At 38.9% G+C, this 19,965-nt stretch overlaps 1 protein-coding gene across 2 annotated transcripts in view; it reads left to right on the top strand.

The window, feature by feature from the left end:
* Positions 1-19,965, top strand: part of phf19 (PHD finger protein 19) — a 127,915-nt gene that overhangs the window by 49,114 nt on the left and 58,836 nt on the right. For both annotated transcript variants that reach the window (XM_028808634.2, XM_028808635.2), the window contains exons 5-7: positions 4,269-4,417; positions 10,233-10,328; positions 15,736-15,804. In XM_028808634.2, coding sequence (XP_028664467.2) covers positions 4,269-4,417; positions 10,233-10,328; positions 15,736-15,804 — 314 coding nt within the window. The remainder of the gene's footprint in view (positions 1-4,268; positions 4,418-10,232; positions 10,329-15,735; positions 15,805-19,965) is intronic.

Raw genomic sequence — 19,965 nt, forward strand, 5'->3', positions numbered from 1 at the left:
TGCCTGTATGAATGAGTCCATAACAGTGGGCACAAAGAACAGTGGCATTAAACTTAATAACAAAACATATTATAACACTTACCCAGTACCTAATAAACAAGACCATAAACTAAACTCCGGTCCTGGTGGGCCGCAGTGGCTGCAGGTTTTCATTCTAACCATCTTCTTCATTAGTGAGCAGTTTTTGCTGCTAATTAACTTCTTTTGCCTTAGATTTAATTAACCCGACTCAGACCTCTTAGTTGTTTCTTTTTCCGTACTTAGCAGCCAAACAATAATGAGACACAAAACGAGCCGCCACATGACCAGCTCACCTGTGCACATCACACGATATCTGAAAATAAAGAAAGGTGAAGGTCTTGGTAAGGCTGATCTCTCAGGTCACTGAAACAGTTTCAATGTGTTCTTAGAAAAAACAGAAAATCAACAGTTTTGGAAATGTCTGCTGTGGCAGAATGAGAGCAACAACAAGCTGCATAGTTAAATAACGGGTTTAATTAATGGCAAGAATCGGCTTCTCATTATGGGATTGATTGGAGTGAAATTGGTTGGAATTTGAAATCCCAGTTTAGCTGGTCATCTGTTGGCTCGTTTCACATCTAATTTCTGTTTAACTGTCATTTAATGAAGAAAGGAATGCATTTAAAGGACTGAATCCTTAAAAACAGGGCTATTAAAATGAAGGGAAAAGAAGTTCATTAGCAGTGAAAACTGGTCACTGATTAGGAAAAGGTTTAGAATAAAAACCTGCAGCCGTCCAGGCCGGAGTTCTACACCCCTGAACTAGACAGTGAGTATATGTTGGTGCAATGAGTGAATACATACAATAGTAGTGTTGATTGGCAAATTTTACCAAATGTGCCGTGTTCACTGGTGACCTTGTTTGCTGAACATTTTCCTGGAAATTTCTTGTGCGGGCGGCTTTGGCAAACATATTTTTTTTTCCCAAGCTCCCCAGGTTTGCAAGGCCAACGTGATTCGTTGCTGAAATGGCCATCGCTGTGTCACAAGCATATAAGGAATAAAATGACGTTTCAGCTGCTGGGATGCGCTGAAATGACTTCCTCCCACCCCATCCACTGAACAGTGCTGCGTGATGTTTTTCCTCCGTCTCTAACTGCACTTGTTTCAGCCACTCGCACTCGTGTCAAACCTGGTATTTTGATTGCCGCATGTGGATCATCAGTAAACTTTAAAAAAAAAAAAAATTTCATATGTCCCAAATCCACAAAATCTTGGAGAAACAATGCCAGATTTCCACTACACTTGCATGTAAAAAAATAAACGAAAAGCTTATAGTGTTACTAGTACTGCTCAGTGATATACTGAATATCACTGCTGGCAACACAGCACTGCACGGTTAATTATGCATGTGAATTAGCCATGTGCTCGGCAATAATCCTTATAGGAGCCCTCTCTTTCCCCCTGTCCTTATCCGAAAACACAGGACACACTATGAAATAATAAAAGCAAACGATTTATTACTATATAACAAGCCATTTCTTTACTCTTGATGGAAGACGAAAGTGCAAAGCATTTGTTCAGATACATGGGACCAAAAAAAAAGACGTTCCCTGGGGCCATGACTTCAAACAATGGAATGAGCCAATCCCACATGCAGGATATATATATATATATATATATATATATATATATATATATATATATTCATGGCATTCGTAGTCTGTGTCACAATCTGATTGTATGGGTGGTTACCTACCAGGTAACGCTTGTGGTTGGCCAGCGAGTCTGCTTACATCCGCAAATGTGCCCTCAGTTGTGAGAAGCAGATCATAGAATGGTTGAAATAGTTTACTGTCAAATAATGCAAAGAGTACGCGACACGTGATTCGCCCTAATTCTGGGCTCATCAGGCGTACATACTCTATGGCACTCCCTCTCGGGAATCGAACCTCGGACGTCAGAATATATAATATTCTGTGTACATATATATATATATACATATATATATATATATATATATATATATATATATATATTGTGATAGATACAGGTCTCCGTGACCCCTTGAACCCTCAGACCAGACGTCAGACACCAGGTAAAAGTCCAAATAATGGTTTAATAATAATAATAATAGTAGTGCACAAAGCACCCTCCTCTCCACAATACTCAATAATAAACAATAATCAATAATCCTCCACACTCCCAGACACTTTGCCACCCTTCCTCCCAGCTCAGCTCAAATGTCTGGGCTTACCCAGAGTCCTTTTATAGCCCCTGACCCGAAAGTGGCTCCTGGCCAAACCCCCAAGTCCTTATCCCTTCCGGGTCAGGGTAAACAGTCCTTTTTATCCTGGGAGCACGTCGCTTCCTCCAGTCACGAGACTGACATACACTCCCGGGTTATAGGGCATGCAAGAGCCCACTAGCCCCCCTACAGCGACTCCTGGCGGCCCCCAAGGTATCCAGCAGGGCTGTGTCACAACACTACAAAGTCCATGAGGCCCTGCTGGAACTCGGGGCACGAATATGCTGTCCGGAGGGCTCCTCCTAGCGGCCTGGGGGTGGCGACCAGAGTCCATAGCCGGTCGTCCATCACAATATATATATATATATATAATATTCTGTATATATATATAATATACTGTATATATGAAAGTATATATATGCTAATGTGCAATCTTTATTTTTACATATTGCTAGTTTGTGCCTGTTTCTTGTTTTTTTACTTGTGGAATTTGATCCTCCTGCATCTTTTGCTCTTTGAGGCACTGTGATGCAGTGGTTAGCACTGCTGCCTCACAGCACAGATCACATATTTTTGCCAAAATAATCAGTCCAGAATTGATGGCAGGCTTTTCCTTAGCCCTCTGGGAAGCTTAAAAGACAATTGCATCATTATAATTCACTCAAAACAAGTTTAGTTCTTCCTCACAATAATTTTGCTGAACTTGAGGCAAAGAAACTTCAGTAGGGTTTGCTCATCACTATATCACAGACAGCACACAGCCTGAGGAAATGTCCAGAGCACTTGCTGATGTATGGAAGTGACTTTTTTTTATAGCAGGTCAGGTCAGGTTGGGGAGCATGTAGTGGTGCAGCACGTTGCTTCACCCACCACACGACAAAACAGCTTGGGATCCTGGTTGGCAACGCAGTTCAGTCCCACCCTCTGGAAATGACCATCTATCTGCTGCAACCTGGTGTTACGTGGGTCTCCTTGGCCTGGTCCAGCCATTTGGGTCCTCAAGAATGAGGATCTGGTGAGCTGGATCACCCTCGGGGAATTGCACCACACTGTAACTGGCACTCCCTCACAATGTAGATAATGTGCCTTATTCGGGACTCCGTGAGCAACCACTCATTCGACGCAAAGTCAAACCAACAGTACCCAAGGATTCTTTGAAGAGAAACAGTACCAAAGGAGTCCAGTCTTTGTCTTCGGTCACTGCATATCTTCCAACCATGTAACAAGACAGGAAGCACCAGGACTCTAAAGACTTGGACCTTCGTTCTTTTGCAGAGATATCGGGAGTGCCACACACCCCTTTCCAGCGATCTCATGACCCTCCATGCTCTCCCAATCCATCTACTGACTTCATAGGAAGAGTCACCAGAGACATAAATGTCACTGCCGAGGTCAGTAAACATATCAATGCAGTTAACACCCTCTCCACAGACAGACACACTGCTGATGGCCATGCCCAAGAGGTCATTAAAGGCCTGCATGTTGGTTTTTATCAGGATACTCTTTTATAGCCAGCAGAGTAGAATCTCTTCTGGCACTAATAGGATTTGAACCAGCAACCTTCCAAATGCACCTCCAAGTGGAATCTGTCTCAGCAAACTAAGTGGAAAGGAAAATGTTCTCAACCTCGTTCTATTGGAAATCTGGTAGATTTTTGTGGAAACCTCACAGATAAGTTGGGACAAACTTTGACCATATTTTTTCATGCATTATGAACAATATACAGTATTATCAGATATGAGGAGTATGTCTGCCTTTAAAATTGATCTATGAAATTTGTGATCCTCCTTATTTCAGTTTAGGCTTATCAAGTCCATCACAGGACACACTCACTCATTTATTCATCCACACCAACTCACAGTGAGAAATTTAGAGTCACCTGTTATTGCAACATCATTTGGAAATGAAAAGAAAACCTGGAGCACTCAGAAATAAAACAAATGAATGTGGTTGGAACATGCAAGTTTTGCATAGAGATGGATTTTGAACTCAATGTTTTAAAAATGTGAATATTTTTCCCCTCATAGATCATTTTTTTCCTTTCTTTGTTCTCCTGCAGAAAGGAGGAGCTCTGAAAAAAGGACCTATTGCTAAATCTCTGCAGGCAGTGAAAATGGTACTGCCTTACAACCCTGAAGATCTGGTGTGGGACTCACTTCACCGAACTAATCAGCAGCAGTGTTATTGTTATTGTGCTGGTCCAGGAGAGTAAGTCTTTTTGGAATATTTTATTATTATTTAAGGATATCACTGCAGTAAAAAAATGCAGATTAGTCCTATTTATGGTAGATTATCATAGATAGATAGTGTAATAAGGAACGAACATAAAGGAAAAGGTTTGGGGATCCACCCATTATATTGCCAACAAATAAATCAGCAAAACAAATCGCCGAGTAATCACAAAGGACTGAGTCCAAATAGAACTGAATGGGGAGGAGAGGTGCTTGGCTGTTATAGATGGTGTGCAGGAAGAGGCGGGTCCGTGAGGGGAGTGGTGGAAGTGAGGTCAGTAGGGGGTGTGTGGTCAAGACAGGAATGCAGAAGGTGATTCCTCTTTGACTGCCTCCTATGTGCACGTGTGTGACAATAGATAGATAAATAGAACTTTATTTATCCCCAGGAGAAATTTGGCTTTTTACAGAAGCTCTTTAAATCAATAATTAAAATTAATAGATAAAACACACTTTAGTCTGAACACACACAGAAATGACTATAAAGCAAGAAAATTCAACAGAAAGAAATGCTCAGACTTGGCTGTCACAGTCCCAGTAAGGCACTGTACAGACTTATTGCTGTTGGTATAAAGGAGCCCCCTATTGCGTTTCTTGACACACTTCTGCTGAATAATTTGTTGGCTGAAAGTCCTCAGTGTTTCTGTGTCAAAAAGGTGATGTGCAGCATTGTTCATAATGGCACCTAGTTTTTGTCTTCATTCTCTCCTTTGCTATGATCTAAAGTGGGCCCAGAGTGCGTCCCATAACTGAGCCTGTCCTTTTAATTAGTTTGTTGATTCAGTGGGCCTCTCTTGAAGTGAAGTCACCAGACCAGCGCACCAGTACATAGAAAATCTCACTGGCCGTCACAGAGTTATAGACGATGATGCCAGCGAGGTGACCTCACAGACTGCAGTCAAGACTTTACCAAAAGCTGTTAAAGATCTTTGCACAATCAATATATACCCATATATCAGTCAAAGCGAGGGTCGTGCCATGTTTGATGTGACCCCATTTTTCTGTGCTAAACTCCTGGGTTGGACAGGTGAGGACAGACTGGTCACTATGGGAAGTACCTATTGTGTAAAGAAGGAAAGTTAAAAGAATTAAGTCTTTTTGGAGCCAAAACTTGGCATAGAAAGAACCAAGCCTTGAACGCTGTAATCAAAAGATAAAATCGCAGCTTGACAACTGAATGATTATGTAGCACTGTAAAAAAAAAATAAAATAAATAAAAATCCTGGCTCGGTGTGTAAACTAAAATCTGTGTAATTATGTTTTTTTTCTGTAGCAATTTATGCTTACCATTCATCAAGGATAAAAAGGGAAAATATTACTATATTCTCTTGAATTAAACACACCCTTGAGTCTTATATGCATAACATGATGCTTCTTAAAATATTTATTTAGGAAGTATAAGGAATTTATATATTTAAATACAGAATTAAACTTTAATGGGTACATGGTGGAGAAATGGTTAGCACTGCAGCCACACAGATCCGGTGTCCTCATTCTGAATTTCATGTTTTTTAATTTTTTTATGTTCTCTTTGTGTCTGCGGGGATGTCCCTAAAGGTTTAGGTTTAATAGGTTCATTAACTTTCGATTCCATATTGGCCCTTCATGAGTGTGGGTGTATGTGTGAGTGGGCCTGCAACGAACTATTGGAATGGTGCCCCACTCTGATCCTGGAGGGCTGCAATGGCAGCAATTTAAACTAGGTAAACTTAAGGTAAAGAATTGTCCAATGATTAAACCCTCGCCATGTTTTAGGCAAGGCTGGCAGAGGGCTTGTGTTCTCTGATATCAATATATATATTAGTGTACATATGTGTAAAAATATACAGTTAGGTCCATAAATATTTGGACAGAGACAACTTTTTTCTAATTTTGGTTCTGTACATTACCACAATGAATTTTAAATGAAACAACTCAGATGCAGTTGAAGTGCAGACTTTCAGCTTTAATTTAGTGGGGTGAACAAAACGATTGCATAAAAATGTGAGGCAACTAAAGCATTTTTTGAACACAATCCCTTCATTTCAGGGGCTCAAAAGTAATTGGACAATTGACTCAAAGGCTATTTCATGGGCAGGTGTGGACAAGTCCGTCGTTATGTCCTTATCAATTAAGCAGATAAAAGGCCTGGAGTTGATTTGAGGTGTGCTGCTTGCATGTGGAAGATTTTGCTGTGAACAGACAACATGCGGTCAAAGGAGCTCTCCATGCAGGTGAAAGAAGCCATCCTTAAGCTGCGAAAACAGAAAAAACCCATCCAAGAAATTGCTACAATATTACGAGTGGCAAAATCTACAGTTTGGTACATCCTGAGAAAGAAAGCAAGCACTGGTGAACTCAGCAACGCAGAAAGACCTGGACGTCCACGGAAGAAAACAGTGGTGGATGATCGCAGAATCATTTCCATGGTAAAGAGAAACCCCTTCACAACAGCCAACCAAGTGAACAACACTCTCCAGGGGGTAGGCGTATCAATATCCAAGTCTACCATAAAGAGAAGACTGCATGAAAGTAAATACAGAGGGTGCACTGCAAGGTGCAAGCCACTCATAAGCCTCAAGAATAGAAAGGCTAGATTGGACTTTGCTAAAGAACATCTAAAAAAGCCAGCACAGTTCTGGAAAAACATTCTTTGGACAGATGAAACCAAGATCAACCTCTACCAGAATGATGGCAAGAAAAAAGTATGGAGAAGGCATGGAACAGCTCATTATCCAAAGCATACCACATCATCTGTAAAACACATTGGAGGGAGGCAGTGTGATGGCTTGGGCGTGCATGGCTGCCAGTAGCACTGGGACACTAGTGTTTATTAATGATGTGACACAGGACCGAAGCAGCTGAATGAATTCTGAGGTGTTCAGAGACATACTGTCTGCTCAAATCCAGCTAAATGACGTCAAATTGATTCATGATACAGATGGACAATGACCCAAAACATACAGCCAAAGCAACCCAGGAGTTTATTAAAGCAAAGAAGTGGAAAATTCTTGAATGGCCAAGTCAGTCACCTGATCTTAACCCAACTGAGCAGGCATTTCACTTGTTGAAGACTAAACTTCAGACAGAAAGGCCCACAAACAAACAGCAACTGAAAGCCGCTGCAGTAAAGGCCTGGCAGAGCATTAAAAAGGAGGAAACTCAGCATCTGGTGATGTCCAGGAGTTCAAGACTTCAGGCTGTCATTTCCAGCAAAGGGTTTTCAACCAAGTACTGTATTAGAAATGAACATTTGATTTCCAGTTATTTAATTTGTCCAATTACTTTTGAGCCCCTGAAATGAAGGGTTGTGTTAAAAAATGCTTTAGTTGTCTCACATTTTTATGCAATCGTTTTGTTCACCCAACTGAATTAAAGCTGGAAGTCTGCACTTCAACTGCATCGGAGTTGTTTCATTTAAAATTCATTGTGGTAATGTACAGAACCAAAATTAGAAAAAAGATGTCTCTGTCCAAATATTTATGGACCTAACTATATATACACAGTACATTTTGTAAGAATAAATAAGAGATGTCAAAGCAAAGAGTTGGTGTACCAGGGTGGTGACCCCATTTAATGTTGGTTATAAAGATTTTAAAGGAAAAGTTGAACAAGGGTGCAAAATTTGGAAACATGCCATTAACAAATAAAAATGATGCTTCTGAGTTGGCACTCTTGTCCTAAATGAATGTCCAATTCTGGAGGCCTGTGGGTTTTTTATAGAGCAGTTCTGGAAAAGGATTTGTTGAGGTAAGCAGAAATGAGGTTGCTCGTCATCCAGCTGGTTGTCTTCTGAACTGTAGGTGAAAAGGAAAAGGTGTTGCTAACAGCTGTCTTCTCAGCTCGGTGTGATATTGCCCACCTTAGTGGAGCCCTGAAGATGCTCCAGTCATTCATCTTTGACCAGATAGTGTGTGTGTGTGTATATATATATATATATATATATATATATAATGTACTGTATGCGTATATATGTGTGAGTGTGTATTGTGATTGAGTGAAGAAATACAAGTCTGTTTAATAAATGTTAGGGTGCCAACCCAGTCGTTCCTATTTACTTCAAACTGAAAATCCAACGAGCAGTAGAATGGATAGAACTTTATTTATCCCCAGGGAGAATTTTGGCAATGGTGCGGAGGCAGTGAAAATACAAAGAAAACGAAAGGTAACCAAATGTGGGCTTCAACTTTTACTTTCTTCAGGAAGGTTAGTCATGCAGAAACCCCATCCTGTGTCGTGTTCTGCTCACAAAGTGACGCCTCCTTCCGTCGACCCTGTGATTTATATGCTGTCGACCAGAAGGGGCAGAGTCAGGTGCCCTCATTGGGTGTCTTCTCAGTGCATTGGAGGGAAAAAGAGAGGACATGATTAGCAACAGCACCTCTTCTCAACCTGGGGTGGTATCTCATACCTTAGAGGAGACCTAATGGTGGTGCACAGACTCACATGCATGACAACATAAATAAATACATAAAAATAATTTCATTTATGATAGATAGATAGATAGATAGATAGATAGATAGATAGATAGATAGATAGATAGATAGATAGGAACAATATAAAAATGTAAAGGTATGGAAGGTGGTTTGAGACCCCAAGATGATGATGTTGAAGCAATCACAACTATCTCTGTGTTTATTATTTGCAGGGTTAATTAAAATTCAATTATTGAAAGGCCTCTCTAACCATCACATGTACTTGTAAAGGTTAGTTAAATGAGTGGCTTTGATGTAGAAGAATTCATAATATCTTGTACTTCATTAAAAATAGTTTCTTATGGTTTTAGATATTTTAATTAAAGGTAATAAATGGTTATAAAAACATTTTTTATGTACACCAGTGTTTTTGTTGAAATTCAAGTTTGGCTTGCCATGTTTATCTATGTATCTCTTCATCAGTCAGTCTAGACAGACATGATGTTCGATAGATAGATAGTTGGCTTATAAGACAGATGGTAGATTGGATAACCTTTATTGATGACAGAGGGGAAACTCACTTGTTCCAGATGTAACACAGAATAATGATAATAAAATAAAGAAAAAAGAATCTTTTTTTCTCTTCAATTTATTTTTTTGAGCCCAGAACACAAAAAATGGTTTAGAAAAATCAAAGTTTTGATTAAGAAAAATGACAGCCAATGGTCATTCTGCTTTTTTTTCCCTGGCAGTTTATAATTTTCCTTACAGGACATTGGTCCACTGTGCTGGATGCCACAATTATACTTCCCAGGTTTTGCATGCAGGATAGCACTGGGGGTGAAATATAAGACCAAGAGAGGCCTTGTTATGCAGAACAACATTTGGTTAAACATTTTAACATCAGTGCCTCATTAATGCTTTGCATGTTCTGGTTTTCTTTGGCTTGTGGCCTAACAAATGCATAAAGCGTGGAAGAAGAAGTTGTTGTGTAAATGAAAGTAACATCTGTTTAGAATAGGGAAAGCACTTCTACAACTTCTGGAGTCTGTGCTGTCATGTAATGCTGTGTAAAACAGTGGGATCTATGGGCTACAAGTCGAGAGAAAGTGGGCAAGGGGTTATAGCACAGTTTATGACATGGATTACAATATACAAATGTAAGACAGAATTCATGGATACAGAAAAGGACATCTTAAACTAATGGGGGGCATGAGCAGCATAGTTTCAAGTTTTAGTGTCAGTCAGTATGTGTGGTGTTAGTCAGACTGTAAAGTTTTTTCATCAACCAAAATAATAAAAAGTGTCCACTGCTGCTGCTTCAAGCTTATGGTTTGGATAGATTACGGGATGTGACTTTGAAGATCTAAACTGTGTCTCTTTTTTTCTTTTCCTTAGGTGGTACTTGAAGATGTTACAGTGTTACAGGTGCAAGCAGTGGTTCCATGAGGCCTGCATTCAATGTTTGAATGATGCCATGATGTTTGGAGACAGGTGTGCTTTTGACTTGTGTGGAAGTGTATTAGAGATCCCTAATAAACTGGATGTCATACTGGTATCAGCTAATAATAGGGTTAAAAATATGTATTAATGCCTTATGTACAATGCTGCTCAAAGTGACTCAATTCTGATTTATAGCTCTTGAGCAAGAACAGACATCTATTCTGAATGTGTCCGGCATGCAAAAAAAAAATTAATAAAAACAAATGTGTCAGGCAGATGTGACCCACTAGACCTCACGAACACCAACAACATGGTTGCTGCAATATTCAGCACAACTGTTTGCAGTGGAGTGGGTCTGCTATTGTGTCAGCTGATGATGGAAACAGAGAATAATGAAAGATGAAAGCTTTGCTCTGAGCACCGTTTTCAGTACCATTTCTGTTCACAGAAAATTGCTGACATAAGAGAGGAGTTAGGACTGGAGGGAACTAAATGTGAATGGTTTAATGAGAAACCGTGGTTTGACAGTTTCTGAGTGTCAAGGGGAATGTTTGAATACTTAAATCAAAGTCTACCTCAGAAGACATGTAACAGTTGGGCTATACAGTTTGGTGACATGTACATACTGCATACTGTCCAACCTCTTTGGTAGTAACACTTCAACAGGGCGTTTGCTTGTCCAGTCACCATTCAAGGCTTTATGTTGTGTTATAATGCCGGGCCATATCTGGTTGCCTGAAGGAGATGACCTCCTGGATTTCCAAGTGTGCTTTTGAAAAGGTTAGGTATATTCCCATTATGTCCTCCTCCCAGTAATCATAGATAGATACATAAATAGATGAGAGAGGCAGTATATGATACATAGATGGATAGATTGATTGATTACTTTATTTGCCCAAAGGTTGAGAATTTAGCATTTTACAGAAGCTCAATAATTAAATATTATAACAAACAACCCCCTCAAATACACACCAGAATTGCTGAAAAGAACATACATTGACAGATGTTGTTGTTTTTTGTTTAGGTAAATTCTGTTGATTCAGTAAATGGTATAAGTAAAAATATGTCTTATTTGTTCACTTAGTTGTCCTTTATCTAATACGATAGATTACATAGATAGATCTATTACTTATTTTTAATGAAGACCTGAAAACAGTCAGTGCCAATAGTAGAGGAATTGGTAAGGGAACAAATACTTTTCCATAGCACTGCATGTTATCTACCATAAAATTAAATATATTTGTTTTTACATTTTATATGACAATATCACAATCAATTGTATAGTATACATCTAACTCAAAGGCAGGTATTATTGGCTAACATCAGAATATGTCTAAGCTGAAAAGCTGCTTACTGCTTAGGTTATACACTTTTATAACCTTAAGTCAGAAAAAATGTCTAAAACACTGCTCAATTAAACAATATAAAAATATAAATACATTAGGAAATTTTTCCAAAGATTCAACCTGGGTGTATTTCAGAGGACTAGCAGAAAGCAGTTTGAATTGCTTGCAGGCGTAAACTCTGTACAAACACAAGAAGACTTCTGAACTATGACCTATGCACCACGTGACTATAGCTGACCAATCGTAAAAGTAGAGTAAGCTGATTGTCTTATAATTTGAACACCCCTAGATTTTGGTGAAATGGCTACATAACATAACATTCTCAGAACCACTTAATCCAATTAATTTTGGGTATCAATTAGGAAAGAGAAACTGTGAGAGCCAAGGCAAACTCAAATACAATTTAATTGACTTAATAAACAATAAGAAAACCTGGGGAATTCAAACAGAAGATTGTCTAAGTAATTACAATGTACCATACATGAATAAGGATAAATATTTCCAAGAAAATATTACAAAGGCACTCCAGTACGCAGAAATATATAAAGAATTAAATTAAATTCAAAGAAGTTATATCTTGCATGTACAAAGATAATACAAAATAAATTCAAGAACGTTAGGCCTAGAAAATTAACAATGCAAAAGTTATCAAAAAAGACCCTAAACTAACAAAGGCACACAAACTCAAAAGCCTAAAAATATCCCAAGCAACCAAATATCACAAAAAACAAAACCCAAGAACATTAGTGACAAAAAGAAAAAATTAACATCTTCGTCTTGAAGTAAAAGTGAGCCAACAACATAGATAGATAGATAGATAGATAGATAGATAGATAGATAGATAGATAGATAGATAGATAGATAGATAGATAGATAGATAGATAGATAGATAGATACTTTATTAATCCCAAGGGGAAATTCACATACTCCAGCAGCAGCATACCGACAAAGAACAATACCAAATTAAAGAGTGACAACAATGCAGGTATACAGACAGACAATAACTTTGTATAATTTTAATGTTTACCCACCCAGGTGGAATTGAAGAGTCGCATAATTTGGGGGAGGAATGATCTCCTCAGTCTGTCAGTGGAGCAGGACATTGATAGCAGTCTGTCGCTGAAGCTGCTCCTCTGTCTGGAGATGATACTGTTTAGTGGAATATTAACTTGCATATTGAATTAACTTGCTCAATGCCTTAGCGGCAGGTTTGGGGAAAATTACTTTTAAGAGTAATTTTAGTTGCATTTTTCGATACTCACAAAAAAGTAACTAAATATGCAATATCGTTACTTATTGATATGGACACTGTGCTGTAAAAATGCCACCATCCTTTGGATGAGATTTCAAACCGAGGTTCTGACATTCTGTGGTCATTAAAGATCCCTGGGCATCCTTCATACCCAAATAAATTGCCATCCCGGCTAAATTGCCCATCTTAGCCCCCTGATCATCCCCTGTTTCTTATTGGCTCACCACTTCACCATCTAACAACTAATGTGTGGTCAGTGTACCAGCAGAAAAATGGCTGCCGTCACATCATCCAGGTGGGTGCAACACATTAGTGGTGGTTGAAATGGCTCCCCCCTCACTGAAGCACTTTGACTAGTGAGAAAGGCACAATATTGAATTTTAAAAATTATTATTATAAAACATAAAGTGATACAAAAAGTGCATTACTTTTTCCTCTAATGTATGAAAAACTATACATTTCACTGACCAGCATAAATCCTAAACCCATATACAAACCTTCATAAATCTGCACTGCCAAATTTGATGATTTTCTTTGTTTTCTGAATATGTTTAGTCCAACATGTGCTGTGAAGTAAATAACATCCATTTCCTTTTTCCATCCCTAACACGAAACACCAATGATTTGCGCTATGAATACTGAATACTGGGATACCAGATCAGACTGTTGCAAAACATCCATAGCAAGTAACTGGATTATAACTAAACTGACTCGTTATTTATAGGTTTCCATGAGTGAAATGCACAAAGCACACTCTCTTTTTTGATCTCCTGTGTGAGTGAACCCTGCAAAGGTCCTGCGTAAAGTCCATGAGGTGTGCTTCTTGCCTTACAGCAGTGCTGCTGTAATGATCACCGGCTCTATGTGACCCCAAAGTGGGCCAATTAAAATCCACCGCTCCACACTTACAGCATTAAATGTATACTTACAACTTTTGCTCAGTTCTTTTCAGTTGATTACACGCAACACGCTTGCTTACACTCTTCCTTCACTAGCTGTCACGGGATCCCCTGAGCGTGCGCATGCATGATGTTACTGTGACAGCAGCAGACGACTTCTTTGTGAAAAAAGGCAACAGTTCTGCCGTTTTTAAAAATTTTATTTGGAGTGGCAGGAATAAGCTTCCATAGTAACACATCTGTTTATTTTCTTTTTTATACTAAAGAAGGCGTTTTTAATTTAATAACATAAATATTGCATTAGGTTAATCATTACTTCCCCTTGGGATTAATAAAGTATCTATCTATCTACTTTAAAGAAGTAATCTGTATATGTAATGAACGTTACTTTTAAAGCATAACTCCCAGCACTGCCCAGCAGTTAGCCTGAGGCCTAAGAAGTCTTTCAGTAGGGGCTCAAGTGGCAGCCCAATAAGCTAATTAGCTGCAGGATAGGAAGGTCCCTACTTCTCCACAGGCTCAACATAAAAAGAGAATAAACAAATTAACATAATTACAAAAGAAAAAATATCATTCTATAATAATTCACAAAGAAGAACAAACTCAATTAAAATCTAACATAAAAAGAAAGAGATTAATAAAAGCAATATCATTAACAGAAAAACAAAACACTTAACATAATTAAACAGGCAAACTATGTACTGTAAAAAGTTCAAATAGAGACAAAGCCAAACTTTAACACTATAAGTAATGCATAAATAAAAATAAAATCAAAAACAATATGCCCACCTTATATAAGTATACACTTTTCCCTGTCCTGGTGAAGCCCAGCACTTATGAGGTTAGCCCATCTTCCCTAAACATTGGCTAATGATATTTGCTATTTATGTCTTATGTACAGCCTGATTGAGCTTTTACACTGATCCTGTGATGATGATGTTACTCATAATGTTTAACAACTGTTAAAAACTGACGAACTGCATTATTGTGATGTCTTTTTTGTACATTGTTTAAATTTTGGGTTGGATTTTTCTTCTCCTTGGTTGTCAGCTAAACACCAAAGAGTGACTGCCCTTTACATAAACACGGCTTTCAAAATTTTTTCCCTTAAAATATTTTCTGTGCTTCTGCAGAGAGTTGCTAACAATGAAAGGTACTATATTAAATAGAAACAGATGAATTAACCATTCTACTAAATGCTTGGATGTAGTAAATGTATCCAGAATGTTGTGGTGTTGCTGCTGCTTCTTCTGCATCACAGCGCCCTCTAGCAGCATTTAACAGGTCTCTTTATAATCATCCAAGCTTTGGAGCAGTTCAAGCAGAAATGCCAAACACTGGCTAGAGATACAAGCACATGTCTCAGTCCATCCTGCTGCCTTAATGACACTTCATCTACCTCTCTTCACTTTGAGAATCTCAAAAAGCCTGCCCCATAACCACCTGCTTTGAATTTGTACCCGCTGGTTCCCTACTGCAGCAATTCATGTAACCACTTAATTAAAAGAAATGTTTTAAATAGCTAACCTTAGGCAAGAGATCTGTTTGTGCTTGTATTTTTTTTTTCTATTAAACCAAAATGATTTATGGGCTTGGGAAGAGGGGTGGTCTACCAGTCAACTCTTAAAATAATCAAGAGGTCTATACTTTATGGAATCTCTGGTAAAGTAGAGCTCAAATTAACAAATATGCAGATTTGTATGTGTACGGTGCTGGGTACACCAAGAAATTTAACAGAGATACCCATTGATGCAGAGCCTGAGGGACTCCAGGCCATTAGTGTAAAAGTGTTGTAATCCTCAGGAATAGATGAGCCCAGGTCTCTGTAGCCTCTTATTATTTTCAAATGCCAACATCGTGTCCCTGACTCCACTAGAAAATTTGTTTCTGGAGGACCGTTTTCATATAGAACATGGTGTGGAGCACATGGACTAAACAGGACTTTCTGTTTTTCATCATAGGTTTTATTTATTCATCTGTTCAGTGTGCAGTCAAGGTGCAGAGTACATCAGGCGACTATCTCTGAGGTGGTAAGTAAAGCTCTTACATACACACTTATGCATGCTCCCTACCAAGCATACACTTATACTGTACACTGACTGGCTCACACACTGAAACACATTAAAACATCAGTCTGTACTTGTAGGCATATGTACATGCACAGCCATAATCAAGTGTGAACTTGCTATTGATGCTCACTGATACACACTTTTGTGTACATTAAACACATTCAAACACCACAACACAGTCCTGGAACATAAGAAACATAAGAAATTTGACAAACCCATCAAGCCTGTTTGTTTAGCTAATAGCTAAGATGTCCCAATATCTAATCCAAATTCTTCTTAAAGGTTGTCAAGGTTTCTACTTCAACGCCATGTTTTGGTAGTTTGTTCCCAAGTCCATCAACTCTTTGTATAAAGAAGTGCTTCCTGGCTTTTGTCCTAAATGCACTTCCCCTTATATTCCATTGATGTCCTTGAGTACATGATTCACCCTTAAACTGAAAAAATGTTGCTGGATCTACTTTATCAATGCCTTTAAGGATATTAAATACCTGGTGTGGGGAACAGCCCGGACACAGACAGGTAGACATCATATTTTCACCCAACACACGTTTATTGTACATTAATATTTACAATAGTGCGCACAAACCCAGTGCCGCAGCACCAATCACCCCTCAAGCCCTTGGCCATAACACAATGACTTCTCACAGTCTCTGGTCCGCCTCCACTCCTCTCCACCAAGCTTCGTCCTTCTTCCACCCGACTCTTGCCCTTGACTGGAGGGAGGCGGTCCTTTTTATCCACCCCGGATGGACTCCAGGTGCATCCCAATGAGCTTCTGTGGCCACACCCCTGTGTGGCGGAAGCTCTGACGGTGTATCCGGAAGTCCTCAGGGTGTCCCCAAGTGCTGAGGTCCAGGGCTCCCAAGGCATCGGGGCACCCCCTGGCGGTGACCACGGGCCCCTACAGGGTTGAGCTTCCATGCTCTGTACCCGTGGCCCCCAAAGCAACCAGGGTGGGCGCCCCCTCATGTTCTGGAGGAGGCACAAGCCCTCCTCCTGGGCATCCCGGCCGGGCATGAACCCCAGCTGGTACCACACTGGATTAGGGCCCATGCAGTCTCCTGTGTGTGACACTAAACAGTTTTAATTGTCTGAGTCTGTCCCATGATGCACTTGGTTGCTCTCAGTTTCAAATGCTGCAATGTCTTTCTTGTACTTTGGTGACCAGAACTGCACACAATACTCCAGATGTGGTGTTACTAGTGCATCATATAGTTTGAGCATAACATACTGTACCTTGACTTAAATTCAACAATTTTTATGATATAACCTAACATTTTATTTACCTTCTCTGCATTGCTTAGTCAATGAAAACATTGTGACAACATAAACCCCTAACTATAATAACTATACCAGAATCAATGTCATTAATATAAATCAAAAGAAGTAACGGTCCAAGGACAGACCCCTGAGGCACTCCACTGATGACCTCTCTCCATTCTCCTCTTATCTGCACTCTATGTCTCCTGTTGGTTAACCAACTATTCTTTGGTGTGTGATGAACATATCAAAAGGCTTTTTGAAAGTCTACATAAATTATGTTGTATGCTTTTTTTGTCAACAATTCCAGTTCCTTCTTCAAAAAAAATCTGAAAGTTTGACAGGACCTTGGTCTCATAAACCCATGCTGGCTGCTATTTAGTATGTAAGATTAGATTAGATCAAATAAACTTTATTAATCCCATAGGGAAATTATGGTTAGGTTGAGTGCTAGTGTATTATTTTAATTTTAATATCTTCTCTTTATTATAAAAAAAAATCGTGAAAGGAGACGAGACATGATTGTCCCAGAGACACTTTCACATCCCGCGAGACGACAAGAGCTTAAGCAAACAGATTTGGAAAAGTCCTGCGTGGTTATGTCAGACACATTTCTTGTAGAGAGAAAGAAACGATATTCATTCACGGGCAGCTATACGTTGCGTTGTCACAATGTAATTCCAAACAATTAGAACACAATTTCTTATAGCAAATTAATGTTTCATGATTGTAAAAAAGTAATTTTGACTTCAAAAGTACCAAACCAGTGTGACCAATTACACAGCTCAGTCGTGTAGATAGATAGATAGATGAAAGGCACTATATAATAGATAGATAGATCAAAATTCAATGCGATATTGATGAAAAGGTAAAATTGAAAAGAGATTGAATATATGGACATAGGTGATATGACAGAAGTGCGCCGCACGAAATGCAGATTGCGTGAAACAGCAGCAACAGCAAACCAGCAGCTGATTGAGCAAAGAGGAGGTAAAAAAAACAATGTGTTTCCCATTGTATCACCATTTAAGAGGGGGTGTTGGAGGAGCGACCATGTCTCCTTGGGATACATTCAGCCCCCTTCTTCACAGCACGAGTGGCAGAGATGCAAAGTTGTTGGCGCGTAGTGTAGGCTAGGGAGAGGGGGGTGGGCGAGCAAAACGAGCAAGGGGCAAAGCCCCCTAGTAATTATTAAATTATTATTAATTATTAAATAAAAGTAACGACGTACTGCGCGATAATGTGCAGTGAATCCACTTGCCAGTTTTCATTCTCTTTCTCTGTACATTTTCCATTCGTTTGGTCAAAGGTTGATGCGCTTGTTGCTTCCTGAGCAGATGTTCTTTTCTCCACCCTAGCAACCCACTTCATCTCTTCTTCCAGCGGCATCTTTTTGCGTTCAAACTGATTAAGTCAGTTTTTGTGTTGCAATTACTTAGTACATTTTTCTAAATTTTTCACTTAAGCTGGCACTTAAGTCTTCAATCTGCCTCAAGAATGATTTAAGATAGGAGGAGGCAGAGGAAGTGACAGTGAAGGTGGTAGGATTGAGATCGATGCCCATACGCATTTGCCACACGGCCGCCTTGCTACTTGCTGCCGGGAGTTGATTCTACAATAAAATAAAAATCAAAAGAGTAATAAAAGTCATCACCCCAAAATCAGGCAGCGGAGGTAACGTAGTATATGTGTACCAAATTTCAGGTCAATAGGTACAGGTGATTTATAATCCTGGACAGACAAACAGACAGCCACAGTATTGTATTATTATAAGAAGATAATATTTATTTAATAATGTATATTCTATGTTAATATTATTATAATATATGCATTATACATAATATGTAACTAATTATAAGTATAATCAATTATAATTAAAATAGTGGTTTTGATAATTTTCTAATTTATTTCTTACTATAGTCAGCAGTGGCTGCAGCTTTTTGTTCCTTCCAGTTTCATAATTAGAAGGTGGGCCTATCAGATAATGTAATTTTTAATTTTTTTTTATTTAATTTATATGTCTTGTTAGTGCTTTCATTCTGACAAGACAAAAATTGCATATTTTTTGTTTTCTTAGATCTTTATTCATGTTTTGTGGTCCTTCCCTTCTCTCTCATTTATTTCAAAACATTTTATCAACACAGATACTTTGTGATGCATGTACGCAGGTTTTAAATGAAAGCACATTAACTGGAGATCTGCTCATGTTTTTGTCATTTGCATCTCACAATTAAGTGATGGCTGGTTAAGAAAACGGGCGGCAGTTACAACCCAAATGCAGCAGTTTAAAATTTAAAAAAGGCAATTAAGGGTTCTGAATTGCAACAAGCAAGCTGGCTAAAACTAAACCCACAAAATTCTTTACTGTATTAGTAAAGTGAAGTCAAGTAAAATGACAACATTTATTGGTTAACTATAAAGATTACAATGTGCAAGCTTTTGAGGCAGCTCAGACCCCTTCTTCTTGCCTGAAGGTGTCATTTTGCTTGACTTATAATAATAATAATAATTCTTTGCATTTATATAGCGCTTTTCTCACTACTCAAAGCGCTCAGCAATTGCAGGTTAAGGACCTTGCTGAAGGGCCCAACAGAGCAGAGTCCCTATTGGCATTTACGGGATTCGAACCGGCAACCTTCCGATTGCTAGTGCAGATCCCTAGCCTCAGAGCCACCACTCCGACTTCTCATTACATCCATAATGGCAAACACAGTACAATGCCCTAATACTAAATAAATAGGTTCTAATTAAGAAACTGGTTAAAGTAAAAACCTGCCACCACTGTGGACCTCAGGGACTGTAATTGAACACACCTGCCTGTATTGTACATAAATAGACAAACTGTTCACTCACAAATGTTGA

This window comes from Erpetoichthys calabaricus, chromosome 9 (genome assembly GCF_900747795.2).
Source record: "Erpetoichthys calabaricus chromosome 9, fErpCal1.3, whole genome shotgun sequence".
NCBI lineage: Eukaryota > Metazoa > Chordata > Cladistia > Polypteriformes > Polypteridae > Erpetoichthys > Erpetoichthys calabaricus.